This window comes from Bos javanicus, chromosome 13, assembly GCF_032452875.1.
Source record: "Bos javanicus breed banteng chromosome 13, ARS-OSU_banteng_1.0, whole genome shotgun sequence".
NCBI lineage: Eukaryota > Metazoa > Chordata > Mammalia > Artiodactyla > Bovidae > Bos > Bos javanicus.
In genome coordinates, this window is record NC_083880.1 from 25,861,583 (window position 1) to 25,883,652 (window position 22,070).

A 22,070-nucleotide genomic window follows, 5' to 3' on the forward strand; every position below is an offset into this window, starting at 1 on the left:
CCATGGGATTTCCCAGGCAAGAATACTGGAGTGGGTTGCCATTTCCTACTCCGGGGGATCTTCCTGACCCAGGGATCTAACCTGCGTTTCCTGCATCTCCTGCACTGCAGGTGAATTCTTTACCACTGAGCCACCAGGAAAGCCCACGAAGTTCTAGTCAGAGTAATTAGGCAAGAAAAAGACATAAAGACATCCAAATTGGAAAGGAAAAAGTAAAATTATCTGCAGATTATTTGACAGTCCATATAGAAAACTCTAAAGATTTAATACACAGAAGAAAAAACTATTATAATTAATAAATGCACTCAGCAAAGCAACAAAATATAAGATCAATGCACAAAAGTGAATTGTATTCTACGGACCAAAAATAACAATCTGAAAAGGAAATTACAAAAACAATTCTGTTTACAATAGCATACAATAGATTTAGGAATGAACTTAACCAAGGAGGTGAAAGGCTTGTGCAATGAAAATTATTGCTGAAATATGTTGCTGAAAGAAATTAAAATAGATGGAAACACATCCCATGTTCATGAATTGGAAGGCTTAACTAAAAAGTCAATACTACGCAAACCAATCTACAGATTCAATCACTATCAAAATCCCTTTGACCTTTTTGCAGAAATAGAAGCAACTATCCTAAGTTCACGTGGAATTTCATAGCATTCTGACTAACCAAAACTATCTCACAAAAGAACAAAACTGGAAGATTCAACACTTTCCAATTTTAAGAACTTACTACAAAGCTACAGTAATAAAAATAGTGTGATACCATATAAAACAGACATATAGACCAATGGAATAGAATAGAGAACCCAGAAATAAAACATTACATATATGGTGATATTTTGGACAAGGGGTTTTGGACAAGGGGTCCAAGACCACTCAATGGGGAAAGGACAGACTTTTCAATAAATGGTGTTAGGAAAACTGGATATCCACATACAGAAGAATGAAGCTGGATCCCATCTAACATCATATATAAACCTTAGCTCAAAATGAATCAAAGACCTAAATGTAAGACCTAAAACAATAAAACTCTTGGGAGAAAAAAGTGTAGGATAAAATGTTTACAACTTTGGATTTGGCAGTGATACCATCTTGGATATGATACCAAATGCACAGGTAACAAAGGAAAAAACAGACACATTTGACTTCATGAAAACGGAAAATTTCTGTATATCAAAAGACTCTATCAATAAAGTAAAAAGGTAACCCATAGAAGAAAATATTTGCAAATCTTATATCTGACCCAGGATTAATACCCAGAATATACAGAAAACTCATAAAACTCAACAACAGAGAACCAAACAACCCAATTTACAAAATGGGCAAAGGGCTTGAAGAGACATTTCTCCACAGAAGATATACAAATGGCTCAGCAGTAAACAATCCACCTGCAAGGCAGGAGACACAGGTTTGTTTCCTGTGATCAAGAAGATCCCCTGGAGAAGGAAATGGCAACCCACTCCAGTGTTCTTGCCTGGGAAATCCCATGGACAGAGGAGCCTTGTGAGCTATAGTCCATGAGGTCCCAAAAGAGTCAGACACGACTGAACACACACACAAAACACACACAACAATAAGCACAAGAAAAGACACTTAACATCACTAATCAGTAGAGAAATGCAAATCAGAACTAAAATAAGGTAACACCTCCCAACTATTAGTGGGAGTGGTAGTATGACGATTACCAAAAAACAGAAAAGACAAGTGTTGGCAAGAATGTGTAAAAATTGGGACCCTTGTACAGCATTGGTGGGAAGGTAAAATGAATATTCACTGTAAGGACTGATGCTGAAGCTCCAGTGTTTGGTCATCTGATGCGAACAGACAACTCATTGGAAAAGTCCCTGATGCTGGGCAAGATTGAGGGTAGAAGGAGAAGAGGGCATCAGAGGATGAGATGGCTGGACAGCATCACTGATGCAATGAACATGAACTTTGGCAAACTACAGGAGATGGTGAGGGACAGGGAGGCCCGGTGTGCTGCAGTTCATGGGGTTGCAAAGAGTTGGTTATGACTGGGCGGCTAAAAACAACAAAATGGTAGAGCAACAATGAAAAAGAGTATGATAGGTCCTCAAATACTTAAAAATATAATAACCATATGATTCAGCAAATCTACTTTCAGACTTTCACTCAAAAGAATTGAAAGCAGGGTTTTGAAGAGATATTTGTACACTCGTGTTCATAGCAGCATTATTTACAACAGCTAAAACATGGAAGCAAATCAAGTGTCCATCTACAGAAGGATAGATAAGCAAAATGTGGTGTATACAGAGAATGGAGTTCTCTCTCTCTCTCTTTTTTCTTTTTGGCTGCACTATACAGCATGCCGAACTTCCCCAACCAGGGACTGAACCCACGACCCCTGCAGTGAGTCTTAACCATTGGATGGCCAGGGAAGTCCCCAGACAATGGTGTATTATTGTTTTACAAAGGAAGAAAATTCTAGATAAGTGAGAATTTATCATATACAGTTGACCCTTGAATGACATGAGTTTGAACTGTGTGGGTCCACTTACATGTGGTTTCTTTTCAATAGTAATCACTACGGTACTACATGATCTGTGGTTGGTGGACTCTGAGGGTACAAAACCACGAACATGGAGGAACCAAGTAGACAAAAAGCTGACTATAAGCTATATGCAAATTTTCAACTGGGTGGAGGATCAGTGCCCCTAGCCCCTGTATGGTTAAAGGGTCAGCTATATATTTTTTTTACATCTGTCCTAAGGTAATAAAGGAATAAAGAAATGATGCCTATACACAGATGTGACAAAAATTTTACAGTGTTTTCAAAAATATTTGTATATAAAAATTTTTAACTAAAGTAAGCTTTTCTACAATGCTCCCAAATTCTGTGCTTGTGAAAAAGCTTGAAAAAAATTGTCATTTTTTCCCCCTGGTGTTGTCTGTAGAATAAAAATCGGTGTAAGTAGTAGAAATTGTTATTGCTCTGATATTTTGTAATTTCATATATTTTACCAAATTTCTATAATTTAAGATTTCATAAATAATATTTTTCCTTCTCGGATACTTATAGGCTCATTTGAGTTGAAGACAGCTCTACTTACATAAACTTATTGCTTAATAAATTATGTAACCTTACAAACAGAAATACTAGAATTCACAAAATAGAGAAAGCCAGAAAGTAAAAGTAATATCCCATATTAGTGAAATACATATAGTAAATTATGGAATATAAGGCACCTAGAATAACAGGTTTTGAAAGTCGAATGTCAGAAAGAAGGTGATTCTCTTTAACAATCCTCAGTGATGCAATTTATAAGTTTTCTCCTTGATTTTATGTTATTTTCTTAATTTTTCTTCCTTCAAATGTAAGCCTCTCAGCCTATATAACATTATGGATATTGAAAATATTAATATGTGTGAATAGCTGCAAATGACACAGGCTACCAGAGAATACATGTAATTTGTGGATCTTTGGAACATGTCGAAAACACTTCAGAGTAGTAAAAGTACACAGAGTACACAGTTATTTCTAATTCAAAATACTTTACAGTTTTTAACCTTGTGTTTCTTGCATTAACACAGTGAAGAAAAAAATGTGAAGTTCTAAGTGCTGACTTTTTCAGGGCCCAGAAATGAATGTTTATCTGAAACAAGTACATAATTATAATGAATTATGCTATAGAACTGGAAAATCTAAAATCAAATTTTAATCAGGTTACAAGGAAACCCGGATGCTAGTAAAAAAAAATTGTGTTCTCTATGTAAGTAAATAATCCAATTATTCTTTAAAAACTGCCTAAGCATTTTGGTAAAGACTTTTTCTTCATAGTATTTTCCTCCTTGAAAAAACTTATGGTTTCATTTTTATGTTTTCTGTGTTTTTTTTCCATGTGCTAAAATGATTTTATTTTTTAAAATCCACTATTTCTTATTAGCAATATAAATGACTTTGTGCTTTTCAAGGACACCAATGTCGTGCTCCAGCTGCTTCATCTCTTCTTCCAGCTTCTGCTTGCGAATCTTCTTTGGTATGGAGTCAATGAAGACCGAGAGGGACTGAAACTCCTTATGCACCTCTTCCCAGTTCTTTTTCAGCCCCTGCAAATCGTAAAGAAAACTGTATATACCAAAGCAAACCACAGGAGCAGAGTAAATCACAAAGAAAATTGCACTGGGAGGAAAAATGTAAACAGGTAAAGAAAACTGACAAAAATAACTAAAAAATGATATGTGTTTATCAAGTTCTTGGCCATAGTAACAAGACAGACTGTATAGAGGCCAAACCCTATCCTTGATTGTGTGCTCATTTCCCATTGGGAGTATTTATTTTCTTTGTTTTTAATCTTACTGTACTTGTTTTTACCATCAAATACATGTATGTGGAATTATGTGTGGTATGAAACTAAGCTTTTAGCAAATGCTTTGGTAAAAACAACTTAGAACTGATATCCCCAAGCAAAAAAAAAATTTTTTTGAACAGGAAATTATTTCTTAAAAAAATTTTAGTTCAACAGAGAAATCATCAAAACACTAGATTCTGACATACATGGACATGTTTTCTTGTATTCGACTAAATGGAATGGTATAAAATGATGAAATTCAAATTAACAAGAGATGATCTTTTATGTGTTTTCAATATCAGGAAGAATTCTTCCTCCACATAGTTAAGAGATCTATACTTTCCATTAATCTCTTCTACAAATGACTGAAATGTCATGCTAATTCAATAAGGTATGTGTGTGCACTTAGTCGCTCAGTCAAACCCAACTCTTACGACCCCATGGACTGCAGCCCGCCAGGCTCCTCTGTTCATGGGGATTCTCCAGGCAAGAATACTGGAGTGGGTTGCCATACCCTTCTCCAGGGGATCTTCCCAACTTGGGATTGAACCCAGGTCTCCTGCATTGCAGGCAGATTCTTTACCATCTGAGCCACCAATTCAATAAGGTAGTTAATGTTTAATGTTCTCAGAAACCAACAAATTCAAAATTAGGAATCTCTTTAGGAACAATAATGGTTATTTCCATCTCTGCTTAGTTATTATTTCTTATCACAATGCACTAGAAACCCCACTGACAAAATGATCAAACTGACTGAACTCATGCAATGAAATTTTATAAATTAATGCTTTCTATTGTTCACAATGGGTATACCAATCATGTTATTTACACAAAAATGGAAAGTAAAAACAAAATGGAATATTGCCCTGAAATTATGACCCCTGACACACAGATGGAAAACGATATCTCATTCAAATGTAAACCAAAAGGAGGTTGGGGTAGATATACTTATGTCAGAAAAATCTGACTTTAAAAGTAAGACTGTAGTAAGAGAAAAAGGGCATTACATAATGATAAAGCGGTTGATACAACAAGAGTATATAACATCTGTAAATATTTATGTTCCCAACATGTGAAGTGAGTGAAGTAAAAATCACTCAGTTGTGTCTTTGAGATGCCATGGACTATACTGTCCATGGATTTTTCCAGGCCAGAATACTGGAGGGGGTAGCCTTTCCCTTCTCCAGGCGATCTTCCCAACCCAGGGACTGCACCTAGATTTCCCACATTGCAGGCAGGTTCTTTACCAGCTGAGCCACAAGGGAAGCCCAACGTAGGAGCATCATAATATACAAAGCAAATATTATAAATTTAAAGCAAAAAACAGACAACACTATGATTATAGAAGGGGAATTTTAATACCCTACTTCCATTAATGAAAAGATCATCCAGACAGAAAATCAGTAAGGAAGGACTTTAAATGACAGGTTATATCAGATGGATTTTACAGAAATGTAAAGAATTTTCCATCCAAATGACTAAAAAAGCATACTCTTCTCAAGTGTACATAGAATATTCTCCAGAATATATCATATATTATGTCATAAATCAAGTCTTAAAACATTTAAGAGGGCTGAATCATATCAAATATATTTTCTGATCACAGTGGTATGAAACTAGAAACCAACCATATGAAAAAAATCAGAAAATTCATGAATAGGTGGAGATTAAACAACATGATACTGAACAATCAATGGGTCAAAGAAGAAACCAAAAGAGAAGTTTAAAAATACCTTGAATGACAAAGGAAACTATTAGCAAGGTGAAAAGACAGCCTTCAGAATGGGAGAAAATAATAGCAAATGAAGCAACCGACAAACAACTAATCTCAAAAATATACAAGCAACTCCTACAGCTCAACTCCAGAAAAATAAACGACCCAATCAAAAAATGGGCCAAAGAACTAAATAGACATTTCTCCAAAAAAGACATACAGATGGCTAACAAACACATGAAAAGATGCTCAACATCACTCATTATCAGAGAAATGCAAATCAAAACCACTATGAGGTACCATTTCACACCAGTCAGAATGGCTGCGATCCAAAAGTCTACAAATAATAAGTGCTGGAGAGGGTGTGGAGAAAAGGGAACCCTCTTACACTGTTGGTGGGAATGCAAACTAGTACAGCCACTATGGAGAACAGTGTGGAGATTCCTTAAAAAACTGGAAATAGAACTGCCTTATGATCCAGCAACCCCACTGCTGGGCATACACACTGAGAAAACCAGAAGGGAAAGAGACACGTGTACCCCAATGTTCATCGCAGCACTGTTTATAATAGCCAAGACATGGAAGCAACCTAGATGTCCATCAGCAGATGAATGGATAAGAAAGCTGTGGTACATATACACAATGGAGTATTACTCAGCCATTAAAAAGAATACATTTGAATCAGTTCTAATGAGGTGGATGAAACTGGAGCCTATTATACAGAGTGAAGTAAGCCAGAAGGAAAAACATAAATACAGTATACTAACGCATATATATGGAATTTAGAAAAATGGTAACAATAACCCGGTGTACGAGACAGCAAAAGAGACACTGATGTATAGAACAGTCTTATGGACTCTGTGGGAGAGGGAGAGGGTGGGAAGAATTGGGAGAATGGCAATGAAACATGTAAAATATCATGTAGGAAACGAGTTGCCAGTCCAGGTTCGATGCATGATGCTGGATGCTTGGGGCTGGTACACTGGGACGGCCCAGAGGGATGGTATGGGGAGGGAGGAGGGAGGAGGGTTCGGGATGGGGAACACATGTATACCTGTGGCGGATTCATTTTGATATTTGGCAAAACTAATACAATTATGTAAAGTTTAAAAATAAAATAAAATTAGAGAAAAAAAATAAATAAAAATACCTTGAATGAAACTAAAACGGAAATATACTAATATTTATAAGATTCAGCAAAAGCAGTTCAAAAATGGAAGTTCATAGTAATAAATGCCTACCTTGAGAAACAAGAACAACCCCAAATAAACAACCTAACATTACACCTCTAGGAACCAGAAAAAGAAGAACAAAGCCCGAAGTTAGTAGAAGGCAATAACAAAGATTAGAGCATAAATAAATAAAATAGAGACTAAAAAGACAATAGAAAAGATCAGTGAAATAATGACTGGTTCTTTGAAAGGATGAACAAATTTAACACAGCTCTAGCTAGATTCACCAAGAAAAAAAAGGACTCAAATAAATAAAATCAAAAATGAAAGGGGAGATATTATAATTGATACCACAGAAATACAAAGAATCATGTTGTCTACTATGAACAATTATATGCCAACATAATGGAAAGCTTAGGAGAAACAGATAAATTGCCAGAAGCATACAACCTACCAAGGCTGAATCATGAAGAAAGAGAAAATCTGGACAGACCAATTACTATTAAGAAGATTAAATTAGTAACCAAAAACCTCCCAACAAATAAAAAGTTCAAGACCAGACAGTGGATTCTACCAAACACTCAAAGAAGAATTTTACCAATCCTTCTCAAACTCTTCAAAAAACAGAAGAGAAGGGAACTCTTTCATACTCATTTTATGAGGCTAGCATGATCCTTGTACCAACATCAGACCATGGTGCCACAAGAAAAGAAAATTACAGGCCAATATCCCTTGGAACATAAATGCAAAAGTCCTCAACAAAATATTAGCAAACTGAATTTAACAATCCATTAAAAGAACCATATACAAACATACTTTGGAGATATATCAGACTTGGTTCCAGACCACTTCAATAAAACAAACAACACACCCTGGGTCGGAATCTAGGGAGGAGGAAATGACAACCCACTCCAGTGTTCTTGCCTGGAGAATTCCATGGACAGAGGAGCCTGATGGGCTATATAGTCCACGGGGTCACAAAGAGTCGGACATGACTGAACGACTGAGCACACACATGCACACCATATCATAGTCTATTAAGTGTGCAATAGCATTATGTCTTAAAAACAAATACTTTAATAAAAAAGTACTATATTGCTAAAAAATGCTAACCATCATATGATAGTGCAGGGTTATGACAAACTTTCAATTTGTAAAAATCTCAATGTCTGTGAAGCACAATAAAACGAAGTACAATAAGACAAGTTATGCTGGTACTGTAATCAAGTGGGGTTTATTCTAGGGGTGCAACAGCCACAAATCAGTCCATGTGATATGCTACATTAGTAAAATAAATTATAAAAATCATATGAGCACCTCAATTGATATAGAAAAAGCATGATAAAATTCAGCTTCCATTTATGATTAAAAAACTCTCAACAAGGTACACATAGAGGAAACATACCTCAACATAATAAAGGTCAAATATGACAAGCCCATAGCTAACATCATACTCAATGGTAAAAAGCTAAAAGTTTTTCTTCTAAGATCAGGAATAAAACAAAGATGCCCACTGTCGCCACTTTCATTTAACATGGTATTGGAAGTCCTAGAAGAACTGTATAAAAAAGATCTTCATGACCAAGATAATCGTGATGGTGTGATCATTCACCTAGAGCCAGACATCCTGGAATGTGAAGTCAAGTGGGCCTTAGAAAGCATCACTACGAACAAAGCTAGTGGAGGTGATGGAATTCAAGTTGAGCTGTTCCAGGTCCTGAAAGATGATGCTGTGAAAGTGCTGCACTCAATATACCAGCAAATTTGGAAAACTCAGCAGTGGCCACAGGACTGGAAAAGGTCAGTTTTCATTCCAATCCCAAAGAAAGGCAATGCCAAAGAATGCTCAAACTACCACAGAATTGCACTCATCTCACACGCTGGCAAAGTAATGCTCAAAATTCTCCAAGCCAGGCTTCAGCAATATGTGAACCATGAACTTCCACATGTTCAAGCTGGTTTTAGAAAAGGCAGAGGAACCACAGATCAAATTGCCAACATCCGCTGGATCATGGAAAAAGCAAGAGAGTTCCAGAAAAACATCTATTTCTGCTTTATTGACTATGCCAAGGCCTTTGACTGTGTGGATCACAATAAACTGTGGGAAATTCTGAAAGAGATGGGAATACCAGACCACTTGACCTGCCTCTTGAGAAACCCATATGCAGGTCAGGAAGCAACAGTTAGAACTGGACGTGGAACAACAGACTAGTTCCAAATAGGAAAAGGAGTAGGTCCAGGCTGTATATTGTCACCCTGCTTATTTAACTTATATGCAGAGTACATCATGAGAAACGCTGGGCTGGAAGAAGCACAAGCTGCAATCAAGATTGCCGGGAGAAATATCAATAACCTCAGATATGCAGATGACACCACCATTATGGCAGAAAGTGAAGAGGAACTAAAAAGCCTCTTGATGAAAGTGAAAGAGGAGAGTGAAAAGTTGGCTTAAAGCTCAACATTCAGAAAACTAGTATCATGGCATCTGGGGAAACAGTGGAAACAGTGTCAGACTTTATTTTGGGGGGCTCCAAAATCACTGCAGATGGTGACTGCAGCCATGAAATTAAAAGACGCTTACTCCTTGGAAGGAAAGTTATGTCCAACCTAGATAGCATATTCAGAAGCAGAGACATTACTTTGCCAACAAAGGGTTCGTCTAGTCAAGGCTATGGTTTTTCCTGTGGTCATGTATGGATGTGAGAGTTGGACTGTGAAGAAAGCTGAGCACCGGAGAATTGATGCTTTTGAACTGTGGTGTTGGAGAAGACTCTTGAGAGTCCCTTGGACTGCAAGGAGATCCAACCAGTCCATTCTGAAGGAGATCAGCCCTGGGATTTCTTTGAAAGGTCTGATGCTAAAGCTGAAACTCCAGTACTTTGGCCACCTCATGCAAAGAGTTGACTCATTGGAAAAGACTCTGATGCTGGGATGGATTGGGGGCAGGAGAAGAAGGGGACGACAGAGGATGAGATGGCTGGATGGCATCACTGACTCAATGGACATGAGTTTGAGTGAACTCCGGGAGTTGATGATGGACAGGGAGGCCTGCGATTCATGGGGTCGCAAAGAGTTGGACACGACCGAGCGAATTTGCTGAGCTGAGCTGAGCTGAGCCAGAGATCAAGAGTGGCATAATTTAAAATTATTGATTATAAAAAAGAAAGAAAATGTAGTCCTTAAAAAGCATGGCTATACATTTAGATTTATGAGGGAATTAGAACTGTCTTATATAACGATACCTTCATAATAAGCCCTCAAAGTACAATCTTGTAAACTTTTCAGGGGACAAAGTGGTTTATTTCCATGTTAAGATAAAAATGACTACAGGATTGGACACAATTTATAGAGAAGATTTGTTGAGAAAAAAGGCTACAGATGTTGAACATTTCTTGAGAGAGATTACATCAAGAAAAAAGACAGAAGGAAAAATATCTTTTAAATTTTAAAAAGAGGGGGATGAGTTAAACACAGTTCTTAATAGTGTTTGAGAAGTATTCCAAAAAGAAGTCTTCAAAAGAGTTATATTTTTCCATAGCCTTTCATTATGAAATGGGAAATGTGTTTCCAGAGTGCTCTACAGGGGTACCCACTGCAGAGGTGAAATCTATGTATTTATACACTTTGAAATATCAAAGGTTTTTTTCAAAGCTCCTTGGGTGATATTTCCCTATTACTTGTGGTCACAGCAGCTATACGTTTCACAGTATTTCTTTTTAAAGGAGAGTTTGCTTTATATTCTAGTTTGTACAATAACATTTGGTTCAAAGTCAACTGCTAGGTATGGGAACTAAATGTGATTAATATTTCAGATTGTATTGAAATAACCTCTTTGCTGTTTTTTAGTTATTTCATCTAAAAAAAAATCTTTTATGCACTGCAGCAAACCTGATTTTCCCTTATTTTTATATCTTAATTTTCCTTCCTTCTGGTCTGATACTGAAGCAATGTTGTTAATTTTGGGGAAACTTCATATAGGGAGAAGCTGTCACAAAATAGTAAAAAGTGTCTTCAGCTCCAGACTCCTCTGCTGCCACCCCACCCCCATCCGTTTTTTACTTTCTAGCTCTGCTCTGTAACTAGGTGGTAGGCGTTAGGGGGGAGAGTATTAATCCCTGTGGGCTGCTCTTTCCCCAGTGTTTGCCCCCAGCCACTGCCTGAGTTCAGCCACGGAGGGCACTGGTGGGAGGAAAGTGAGCTTGGGGCATTTCTTCCCCCTCCTCGATGTCACCTGGACACGACTGGCCCTTCCATTTGTGACTACAATGCCCATCAGGGACCCCTCTTCCAGGCTCCAGCTCCCACCTGGCTCTGGTAATGCTGTTTCCAGCCCCTGTCTTTCCAGCCTAGGGTGGTGGTGATTCCCACTGTCCCTAGTCCTGGGTGCCTCAATGTTCCCCACTGGTTCCCTTAGCGCTGCTTCACCTCTGTAAGTAGCTCCTTTGTAAATTCTCTTCAGAATCCCTGTCCAGCATGTTTTCTGAATCCCTGGTGGATAGAGCTTCCCGCTGTTATACTCTGTGCGCGTGTGTGCTATGTGGTGAGAAAACACCTCCCCGGGGACTGGTGGATGTGCCTTTAGTCCCTCTTTGTTGCTGTCGTTTAGTTGGTCAGTCCTATCCGACTCTTTGTAAGCCCACGGACTGTAGCCTGTCAGGCTCCTCTGTCCATGGGATTCTCCAGGCAAGATTTCTGGAGTGGGTTGCCATTTCCTCCTCCAGGGTGTCTTACCGACTGAGGGATCAAACCTGCATCTCCTGCATCGACAGGTGGATTCTTTACCACTGAGCCACCAGGGAAGCTGCCCCTCTTTAGCTAGTTGTTAATTGTGTGAACCAGGGCAAATGTAAGCCAAACTCCAAGCTCCCTGAAAGTAAGGACCACATTTATTTTGCTCATAATGGTATCCTTTGGGCTGGGTAGAAGGCCTGGAACATGGTAGATGTTCAGGAGATGAATGGATGGATGGATGAACAAAAGAGCCCATTTAATATATTTGCATTTTATATCCTCACCTGGGAAATGAGAAGTTTGGAATCTTTAGGCCAGATGATTCCTTCCTGGATAATGGGACTGTAATTCTAAAGAACAAGCAGAATGAATCCTACTCGGGGACATGTGAACATATTGTCACAGAGTGACACACAGCTCAACCAGGGGAGGGAGCAGTGTTCAGGGCTTGTTAGAAACAGAGCCAGTGGCTTTGTTACCATGGCAGCTACACTACTCAGGCTAACAAGGCATCCAAGGTGGGGTCAGCTACTGTCCATCAGAGTGTATGCAAAGAAACGGCATGACCACATTAGGAAGCCAAGGCTTGCTGATCTACTATGGAGGTGCCTGAGCAAAGAGCCTTTTCCTTCCCAGGGAAGTTCTTCCTCTCTTTTCCTATCTTTCAGCATTATTTAGATACAAAATGGCTTTCACAAAAGCACATAAGTTTTAAGAATGGCAGAGTCAGAAAGAAGGAGGGAAGAAAGGAGAGTAAGAGGGAGGGACGGAACCAAGAGCAGAGCTCTTCCTGAAAGTGACAGGCAGCCACGTCTGCCAGCCTTCTTGCCTGCCTGTCCTCCCTTCTTCTTTCCAACGCACTATTATTAATCATCCGGGTTTACACCGGGCACCAGGTTAGACAATGCAGAGACTGCTGACCACAGAGAGACTTGGTTCCTGCCCGCAGGCCACTCCTGTCCAGTGGGATACTCTCTTACTTTGTAGTTTAAGGCCCAGCTAAAGACCTACCTACATCTCGCAGTGGATGTTCATGCCTGGGAACCTTATAAAACATGATCTATACATAGACACATATCTCTGTATGTACACATATACAGAGCACCTCTCATCAACTAAATCACAACATTATTCAGAGCAGAAATTTTCTTATGACTCTTGGGGCTTAGCATGATACTCTATGCTGCTGCTGCTGCTAAGTCGCTTCAGTCATGTCCGACTCTGTGCAACCCCACAGACAGCAGCCCACCAGGCTCCTCCATCCCTGGGATTCTCCAGGCAAGAACACTGGAGTGGGGTGCCATTGCCCTCTCCGGATACTCTATGCAGAACAGGTATTTAATAAATGTTCATTGGTGCTCGATTCGGCAGCACATATACTAAAACTGGAATGATACAGAGAAGATTAGCATGGCCCCTGTGCAAGGATGACACACAGATTTGTGAAGCATTCCATATTTTTAAAAATAAATAAATAAATAAAAAATAAATGTTTATTGATGATTATGATGACAGATAAAATGTTAAGAATTTATAACAGCATATGAATCCATTTTTTGATAGAAACTAATGTAAAAATATATTTTTTTCTGTTTTAAAAAGGTCACTAGAAATTGTTTTGTAGAAAGTTTTCACAGTAACAAAACAAGGAATAAAGTACTATTTTTACCTCTATAAGAGACAGGATGACTCTAGAAGAATATAAGTAGATGCTTACTAAATACTCTCTAAAGATGATTGAGCAACTGTGTTCATATCCCCCAAATATTTTAAATGCTTCAGATAAAAGTCTTGCATTAAAAACTCCAACATAAGTGTCTTTAAGTCTATTTTAGTCAAAATAAATAAATCACAGGTAAAACGTAACACTTGGTTATTTTAAAATCTAGACATTTGCTTATAAGAAAGAAAAAAAAAGTTGGTCTAGGGACAGGACAGTTTCAATTATTCTAGAGCTCCACCTAGTGAAAAATATCTATTTTATGAATATTATTTTTGAAAAATTCAGGGCCATGGGAATGGAAATAAAAATGCTTTTTTGCTTTATTTATGCATATTCATGTAACAGTTGGACTATAAAGAAAGCTGAGCACTGAAGAATTGATGCTTTTGAACTGTGGTGTTGAAGAAGACTCTTGAGAGTCCCTTGGACTGCAAGGAGATCCAACCAGTCCATCCTAAAGGAGATTGGTCCTGGGTGTTAATTCGAAGGACTGATGTTGAAGCTGAAACTTCAGTACTTTGGCCACCTGATGCAAAGAGCTGACTCATTGGAAAAGACCCTGATGCTGGGAAAGATTGAGGGCACGAGGAGAAAGGGATGACAGAGGATGAGATGGTTAGAGGGCATCATCCACTCAATGGACATGAGTTTGAGCAAGCTCTGGGAGTTGGTGATGAACAGGGAGGCCTGGCGTGCTGCCATTCATGGGGTTGCAAAGAGTCAGACACAACTGAGCAACTGAACTGAACTGATGCATATTCACTGAAGGAGAAAGTGAACTTTCTTATGACACTACTCAGAAAAAAACAGAAGCTCACTCAGTCAGAAAAGAATTATTATTCAACAATCCTTATATTACAACATTTTGCTCTTCCCAAAGAAACAGCTTTGCTGCATGTAATTGTCACTGTAACCAAAAGACAGTGTTCTGATTTCAAAAATCAAAGTGCTGGCCTTAATGATCATTGATGTTAGGCCCTCCTTTCAGAAATGTTCCAAAGAATTCCACACAGACGTGAATTACAGAACGCTTACCTGCAGAACTGCTTCCCTTTCTTCATCAGATAGCCTTTTCATAGCTGCTTTCCTGAGGTTTTCCTGGATATAGTTATCATATTCTTCTTGGGCTTTCTTTACTTCCTCGTTTCGCTTACATATATATTCAGGTGTGACACCATAATCCTTACAAAGATTTTTCAGAAAAAAAAAAATCCTGAAAGTTATCTTGTATATGTGTACATACCAAGCAAAGATTAGGAGCAAAAGAGATGTTACAGACTTAAAGCCTTTGCTCAAAACACTGCAAATTGACAAGTCAGTGATTTTTTTGTTTTTCCTATTGGGAACTAGTAGCTTTTATCTTGAGGTCTCTTTTGCATAATTTTGTTTTTTGTTTTTTTTAAAGAAGATAAATGCTTCTAATGCATTGTAAAAACAGATTCTTAAAACTACTAGGCACATCTGCTTTAAGAAAAAAAAAATGACTTGGGCCCCTAAGGTTGTTTTTGGAAATACAAAATACAATTTTAGGCTCCTGGGCTGCTTATAAGGACTGACAGTGAAGCAATCAGCTGTGATTCTTTCAAGTTAGTGAATGTGTTGATACCACTGTGCAGAGACACAGAACTACTCCCCTGTTCATTCTCCAAAAAAACTATTTGAGGATGTACTTGGTGGCAGCTACACTAGTGAATAAGAAAGGCAGTTTCTGTCCTCACCGAATGTGTTTTCTGTGGGGAGAAAAGCTCATCAAAAAGAGATTATAAAATAACATTTATAAATACAGTAAGAAGAAAGAGAGTCATGAGAACTAATTGAGATAAAATGTCAGGGAAGATCTCTCTGAGGAAGCAGCTGTTGAGAGATATGAGTCATTGAAACTATGCACAAATATCCTGGTTCTTCTCCTTGGAGGCAATACTTCCCTGCTCCCCTTTCAAGTAAGATGTAGCCATGTGACCAGCATTATCCCGTGCGAGTGCAAGTAACTTCTGTCCTTTTTGAATCTTATGAACTAATGGATGACTTGCCATGTTCTTTTTCTCTCTGGTATGATGTTCTTTTTCTCTCTGGTATGCTTTGGGTTGCTGGGTCCTGGAATGAGGACTGAAGTAGAGCTCCCAGCAACCCTCAAAAGGACATGCAGCACAAGGAAGCACTAAAACTTAAGTTACTTTTAGTTACTTAAGTTTGGGGGTTGTTAGCCACAGCATAACCCAACCTAATCCTGACTGAACAAGGGATAGAAACCTTAGCTATTAATATAAATGTGCTCTGGAAAGTTGCAAAGCACTATACAGATAAACACTAAGAGCTCAGTACTCTGAGCATTTAGTTATTAGTACTCTGGGTAAATTAGTTCAATGGTAACCAGTTCAGTCCACTTCAGGAAACACTGAGAGCAACACCTCTTTTCAGCTCAGTACAATTAGTGAGGTTCATAATGATGATTCTGTGTCATCACAAGAGATTATATGTGGCATATTCTGTTTAAGAAAAAGAACTGCCTCACAGATGAGGAAAAGCTGCAGTGATCTGAAATATTCTCATGTGCTGGATCACTGAGAGCTAATGCATACTATTGATATTAATAATTGCATATATTATAATATCCACTCATCATTGAATTTTTACTAGGTGCCAGGTATTGTGTCAAGTGCTTAATATATTTTATATCATTTAATCATCACAATGCTGTGATAAATCTAATAACTTGTTAAAAAAAATCATGGAGTTAAGTAAGTGGCAGAGTTAGAATTTGAAATGCTGTCTTACTATTATCTCTGTATAACTCAGGCCAACATCCATGCTTCACTGTGCTAACACAAATTGCCCTCATGGCACAAATGGGTACACAATACTTTACTTGGAACTAAAACATGAGGTTCGCTCATTTTTTAAAAATGGCATCACCCTAAAAAGGACCTACTGTCTCACTTAACAATAATAGATTTTAAAACTTAACTCTGGTAAGTGGAAAGTAAGCTGAGTTAGTCCTTCCCGAGCTCTGACTGCTTAGCCACCAAGAGTATTACTACTACTACTACTAAGTCACTTCAGTCATGTCCGACTCTCTGCGACCCCATAGACGGCAGCCCACCAGGCTCCCCGGTCCCTGGGATTCTCCAGGCAAGAACACTGGAGTGGGTTGCCATTTCCTTCTCCAATGCATGAAAGTGAAAAGTGAAAGTCGCTCAGCCGTGTCTGACCCTCAGCAACCCCATGGACTGCAGCCTTCCAGGCTCCTCCATCCATGGGATTTTCCAGGCAAGAGTACTGGAGTGGGGTGCCATTGGAGCAGAGAATCTGCATTGCTTGGTAGACAAGCTCAGGTAGACTAACCTAGCATTTTTCTGTCTCTGTGATGGAGACTCAATTTCCTGTTCAAGGCAGAAAATGTATCGAAGTGGGCGGCTTACACAGAATGCAGCCATGAGGAGGGGGACACACAGCATGATCGTCAAAGGAGAAGGGGTGTTTTGTGTGTGTGTGTGTGTGTGAGATGGTGGAGAAATGATGGTGGAAATGGTTTTAAAAAGCCAGGAGAATGAAATTTCTGCTTTTCAACACCCTATGGGACAGGAAGTCTGAGCAGCCTCCAGGGGCCATAGAAGGAGGAAGTATCAAAGAGAAGCTTGAAATCTTCATTGGCGTGTGCTGCCAGCTCCCAGACTCCTACTGAGGTGTCTTAGCCAACTGAGCATCAGGGGTTTTTCAGGGACTAAGTAGTTTTTCTCTAACAATGGCCTTGAGGATCCTGTTTTGATTGTGAACAGGCATTGGATTCATCATGGTGGATCACCGGATGACCTTAATGCAAGCCCCTCAACCATCACTATTACAATTTCTTTTTTCCTCTTCCTTTCTTTTTTGCCACAAGTTATTATTAAGCATAGGCTTCCCCAGTGGTTCAGAGGTAAAGAATCTGCCTACAAGGCTGGAGCCACAGGAGATGTGGGTTCAATCCATGGCTTGGGAAGATCCCCTGAAGGAGGGCATGGCAACCCACTCCAGTATTCTTGCCTGAAGTATCCCATGGACAGAGAGGAGGCTGGTGGGTTATAGTCCACAAGGTCACAAAGAGTCGGACACTACTGAAGCAACTGAGCACGCACACATTATATTATGTACTGGAAAAAGAAATGGCAACCTACTCCAGCATTCTTCCCTGGAGAACCCCATGGACAGAGGGGATTCTGTAGCCCTGGCAGGCTACAGTCCATGGAGTCACAAAGACTCAGACACGACTGAGTGACTGAGCACGCTCATTATTATGCATTACTATTCTTTAGAATTTTGTACTCATACTATGTGTGTTTCCAGCATTTTTGTGTTTGATAAACATGCAAAGTAAAATAGGTTTCATGTAAGGTTCTTTTCATAAGCTTTTTAAGCTTTAAACTTCTACATTTAAACAGCTAAACCCATGCTTCTATAATTTTCAGCAATGAAATCATATGCTTATCTGATAAGCACCTTTTCAGATAGAAATGAAGGTCCTGAAAAGACTATTGTTCAGTACTTTCAAGGTCTGTTTTACTCCAAACCATACACAAGTGAATATATTCAAACTGAAATAGTACTGTGAATTATTTACACTACACTGATAGGATGGACAGTTCTAAAGTTGTTTTCCTCTTCATTTCTCTCATTCTGTTACAAAGATAATGTAAAGTGAAAGTGAAAGCTACTCAGTTGTATCCGACTCTTTGCGACCCCATGGACTATACAGTCCATGGGATTTCCCAGGCAGGAATACTGGAGTGAGTTGCCTTGCCATCCTCCAGGGGATCTTCCTAACCCAGGGATCGAATCCAGGTCTCCCATATTGTGGGCAGATTTTTTATCAGCTGAGCCACCACGGACGCCCAAGATAACGTAAACTGATAACTAAATCCTAGAATATTCTGAAAGGTTATTCCTTCCAGATTTACAATAATGACTGTGCTTCTAGTGACAATTCCACCTCACCAAAAATGAGTATCTTTTAGAGATGGGCTCCAAAATCACTACAGATGGTGACTGCAGCCATGAAATTAAAAGATGCTTACTCCTTGGAAGGAAAGTTATGACCAACCTAGATAGCATATTCAAAAGCAGAGACATTACTTTGCCAACAAAGGTTCGTCTAGTCAAGGCTATGGTTTTTCCTGTGGTCATGTATGGATGTGAGAGTTGGACTGTGAAGAAGGCTGAGCGCCAAAGAATTGATGCTTTTGAACTGTGGTGTTGGAGAAGACTCTTGAGAGTCCCTTGGACTGCAAGGAGATCCAACCAGTCCATTCTGAAGGAGATCAGCCCTGGGATTTCTTTGGAAGGAATGATGCTAAAGCTGAAACTCCAGTACTTAGGCCACCTCATGTGAAGAGTTGACTCATTGGAAAAGACTCTGATGCTGGGAGGGATTGGGGGCAAGAGGAGAAGGGGACGACAGAGGATGAGATGGCTGGATGGCATCACTGACTCGATGGATGTGAGTCTGGGTGAACTCCAGGAGTTGGTGATGGACAGGGAGGCCCAGAATGCTTCGATTCACGGGGTTGCAAAGAGTCGGACACGACTGAGCGACTGATCTGATCTGATCTAATTCTTAAATATACTAAGAACTGAAATTAAGGAAAACAACTGTAGTTTTCCTTTACTAAACTACATGTTGTTGTTCATTCCAAATTCTCTGTACTTTCACCATACTAGATTTGGACCAAATGCAGACTTCAGGGGAATGAGCATTGACAATCTAGAGAATTTGTTCAGTGAGAGCACTGTTTTTTAATTGAAGTAAAGGTGATTTACAATAGTATTATCAGTTTTAGGTGTACAACATAATGGTTCAAAATTTTTATAAATTATAGACTATATATACCATTTAAAGCTGTTTAAAAATGTTGGCTATATTTCCCTTGTAGCTTACTTGTTTAATATATCCTAGTAGCTTATTTATTTTATCCATACTAATTTGTACCTCTTAATCCCCTCTACTTTTCCACTTCCCACTGGTAACCATGAGTTTGTCAGAAAGCACCGTTAGTAATAATAGAATCTTTATGAATAATTTGAATATCAGGTCTTTTTAAAAATTACAGTAGTCAATTATATAACACTTTATTACTTGAAAATTTTCCCCATTCTGGTTTTAGCACTGAAAGCCCTGCATGTTGGGGAAAACTTAGTCCCGGGCAACTGGACAGCTGGTCATCCTATGAAAGATCTTCTCTTTTGGAAGCTAAGATGAACTATTGCAGTAATAGGAGAAAAAGGTGAAATTACTGAACCATAACTTTGAAGAGGTTTTTAATGTGAAGAAGCATTATCATCTTGAAATACTGCTAATACTTTAAATTATAGGCAACACTATGTGAAATGCTGAGTCTGGGTCTCTGTAGACAAAGTCAGTAAAGTATATACATGAAATTGCCATCTTAATTGATAGGGATATGTGACAAGTAAAGATATAAACAAATGATAATTATCTTATAAATAACCAAGTTTAGTGAACTTGTTCATTGTTTTTCGTGTACATTAGCTGTCAGCTTGCTAAAAGCTTACTATTAAGAGCTAACTAGCTAGTTGAGTGATAGATCAATCTATGCCAAATCTTCACCTTGAATTTTTTTTAAAAATTCTATTTTCTTTCTCTATTATTTTTATAATTTTTTATTAGAAGGTAATTGCTTTATAATACTGTGCTGATATCCACAATACTACTTAATTTTAAAACAAATTTATATTGGAGTATAGTTGCTTGCAATGTTGTGTTTCTGTCTTATAGCAAAGTGAATCAGCTATGTGTTTACATATATCCCCTCTTTTGGGGATTTCCTTCCCATTAGGTCACCACAGAGCATCAAGTCAAGTTCTCTGTGCTATACAGTAGGTTCTCATTAGTTATCTATTTTATACATATCAGATTTTATTAATCTATCATAAGGCTACCTTTTTATTGATGTACTTTGGAACCAGTCCTGAAGTTTCAAGGTCATGCTTGTCTCCAGTTCTTTTGTCAACATAAATTGGTTTAGGCTTTTTAGCCACTCCCATAATGACATCAGCTGCATTTGTATTTATAAAATTTTTTTCACTCTGTATTCCCATGACTGGATGGTCAGTCCTCAATGGCACAGGTGGCTTTCTGCGCTCATTCCATTCAAACTTTTTTTCTGTTAGACATAACGTTTCCATTGTTAATGTTAAACCATAAACATGTCTACTCAGTACTATTTATAACATCCAGATATTTTACCATTAGTATATTAGAGTTGTATTAAAAATATATTCAAATATTTAAGGTAAAAATCAGTAATCACAAATGCAAAATATTAAATGTGAAATAATCAATATGTTGAAGAACAATATAAAAATCTAAGGGAAGAAAATAAACTCCCTAAATCATATGTGAGCTAATACATTTTTATTAGCTATTATGAAAATATTTTCTTATAAAGATTTCAACAAATATTTAGTTTGCCCATTGAAAAAGTTCAAAGAAACATGAAAACATTTTTCTGAGTACTTTCAATATTATGAATAATCATTTTCACAGGAAAGTTACTATAAAATCACAAAGTAAAGAAATCAAACTTGATGTATTGAAAGTCCAAGAATCTGTGAAATTTTTTGCAGATTATCATTACAATGATTATCATTGATTATTATTACAAGGCATAAAAATCATGTAATAGCTGTGCCTCCAACATGCATCTTAAGAAATAAAGATTACCAATACTGTTGAGGTTTCCTGTTCACTCCTCGCTGATTACATTTCACCTCCTTAAATAACTACTATCCAGAGTTTACCTTATTTCCCTATTCCACATTCTCTTAATTAGCAGATGAAACTGGCTGTTTCTACACAGTCTCTTTGACTTGACCATTCTGACTCACCTGTTTTGATACAGCCACATAGAAGTGGTTTGTCAAAAAGCTAAAATGTAAAATAATTACATTTTATTTCCCAGAACCAAAGGCAACAACTATCTTGACAAAACCTTACTCAGATCTTAACCCCAAACACAACTACTAAGTACTTTGTCTTTATTCATTTCTGTACTGTTTGAACTTTTAAATCATTTTATATAACCTTTATTATAAGGAAAAAAACAGTATTTTATTATTAAAGGTCTATGAAATGGATTGATCTCTTGTTATGGGCTGAATTGTGTCCTGACCCCCATATTCATATGTTGAAGCCCTAAAGCCCAGTACCTCAGAACGGTACTGTAGTTGAACATAGTTTTAAAGAGGGATTTAAGTTAAAATGAAGGCATCAGGGTGCTACTGCTGCTGCTGCTAAGTCGCTTCAGTCGTGTCCGACTCTGTGCGACCCCATAGATGTCAGCCCACTAGGCTCCTCCTTTCCTGGGATCCTCCAGGCAAGAATACTGTAGTGGGTTGCCATTTCCTTCTCCAATGCA

The 22,070-nt window shown here is 38.2% G+C and overlaps 1 protein-coding gene and 1 non-coding gene across 2 annotated transcripts in view; one reads left to right on the plus strand and one right to left on the minus strand.

Annotated features, from left to right (window-relative positions):
- Nucleotides 1–859: 859 nt before the first annotated feature.
- Nucleotides 860–22,070, minus strand: part of ENKUR (enkurin, TRPC channel interacting protein) — a 38,471-nt gene continuing 17,260 nt past the window's right edge. The window contains exons 3-5 of the mRNA XM_061436036.1: nt 20,593–20,816; nt 14,695–14,841; nt 860–4,077 (exon numbers count right to left, since the gene is read on the minus strand). Of these exons, the coding sequence (XP_061292020.1) occupies nt 3,901–4,077; nt 14,695–14,841; nt 20,593–20,816 (548 nt within the window). The 3' untranslated portion in view covers nt 860–3,900. The remainder of the gene's footprint in view (nt 4,078–14,694; nt 14,842–20,592; nt 20,817–22,070) is intronic.
- LOC133259961 (U6 spliceosomal RNA) lies at nt 13,292–13,398 on the plus strand. Its single transcript, XR_009740625.1, has one exon. It is a non-coding gene; the product is annotated as a U6 spliceosomal RNA (small nuclear RNA).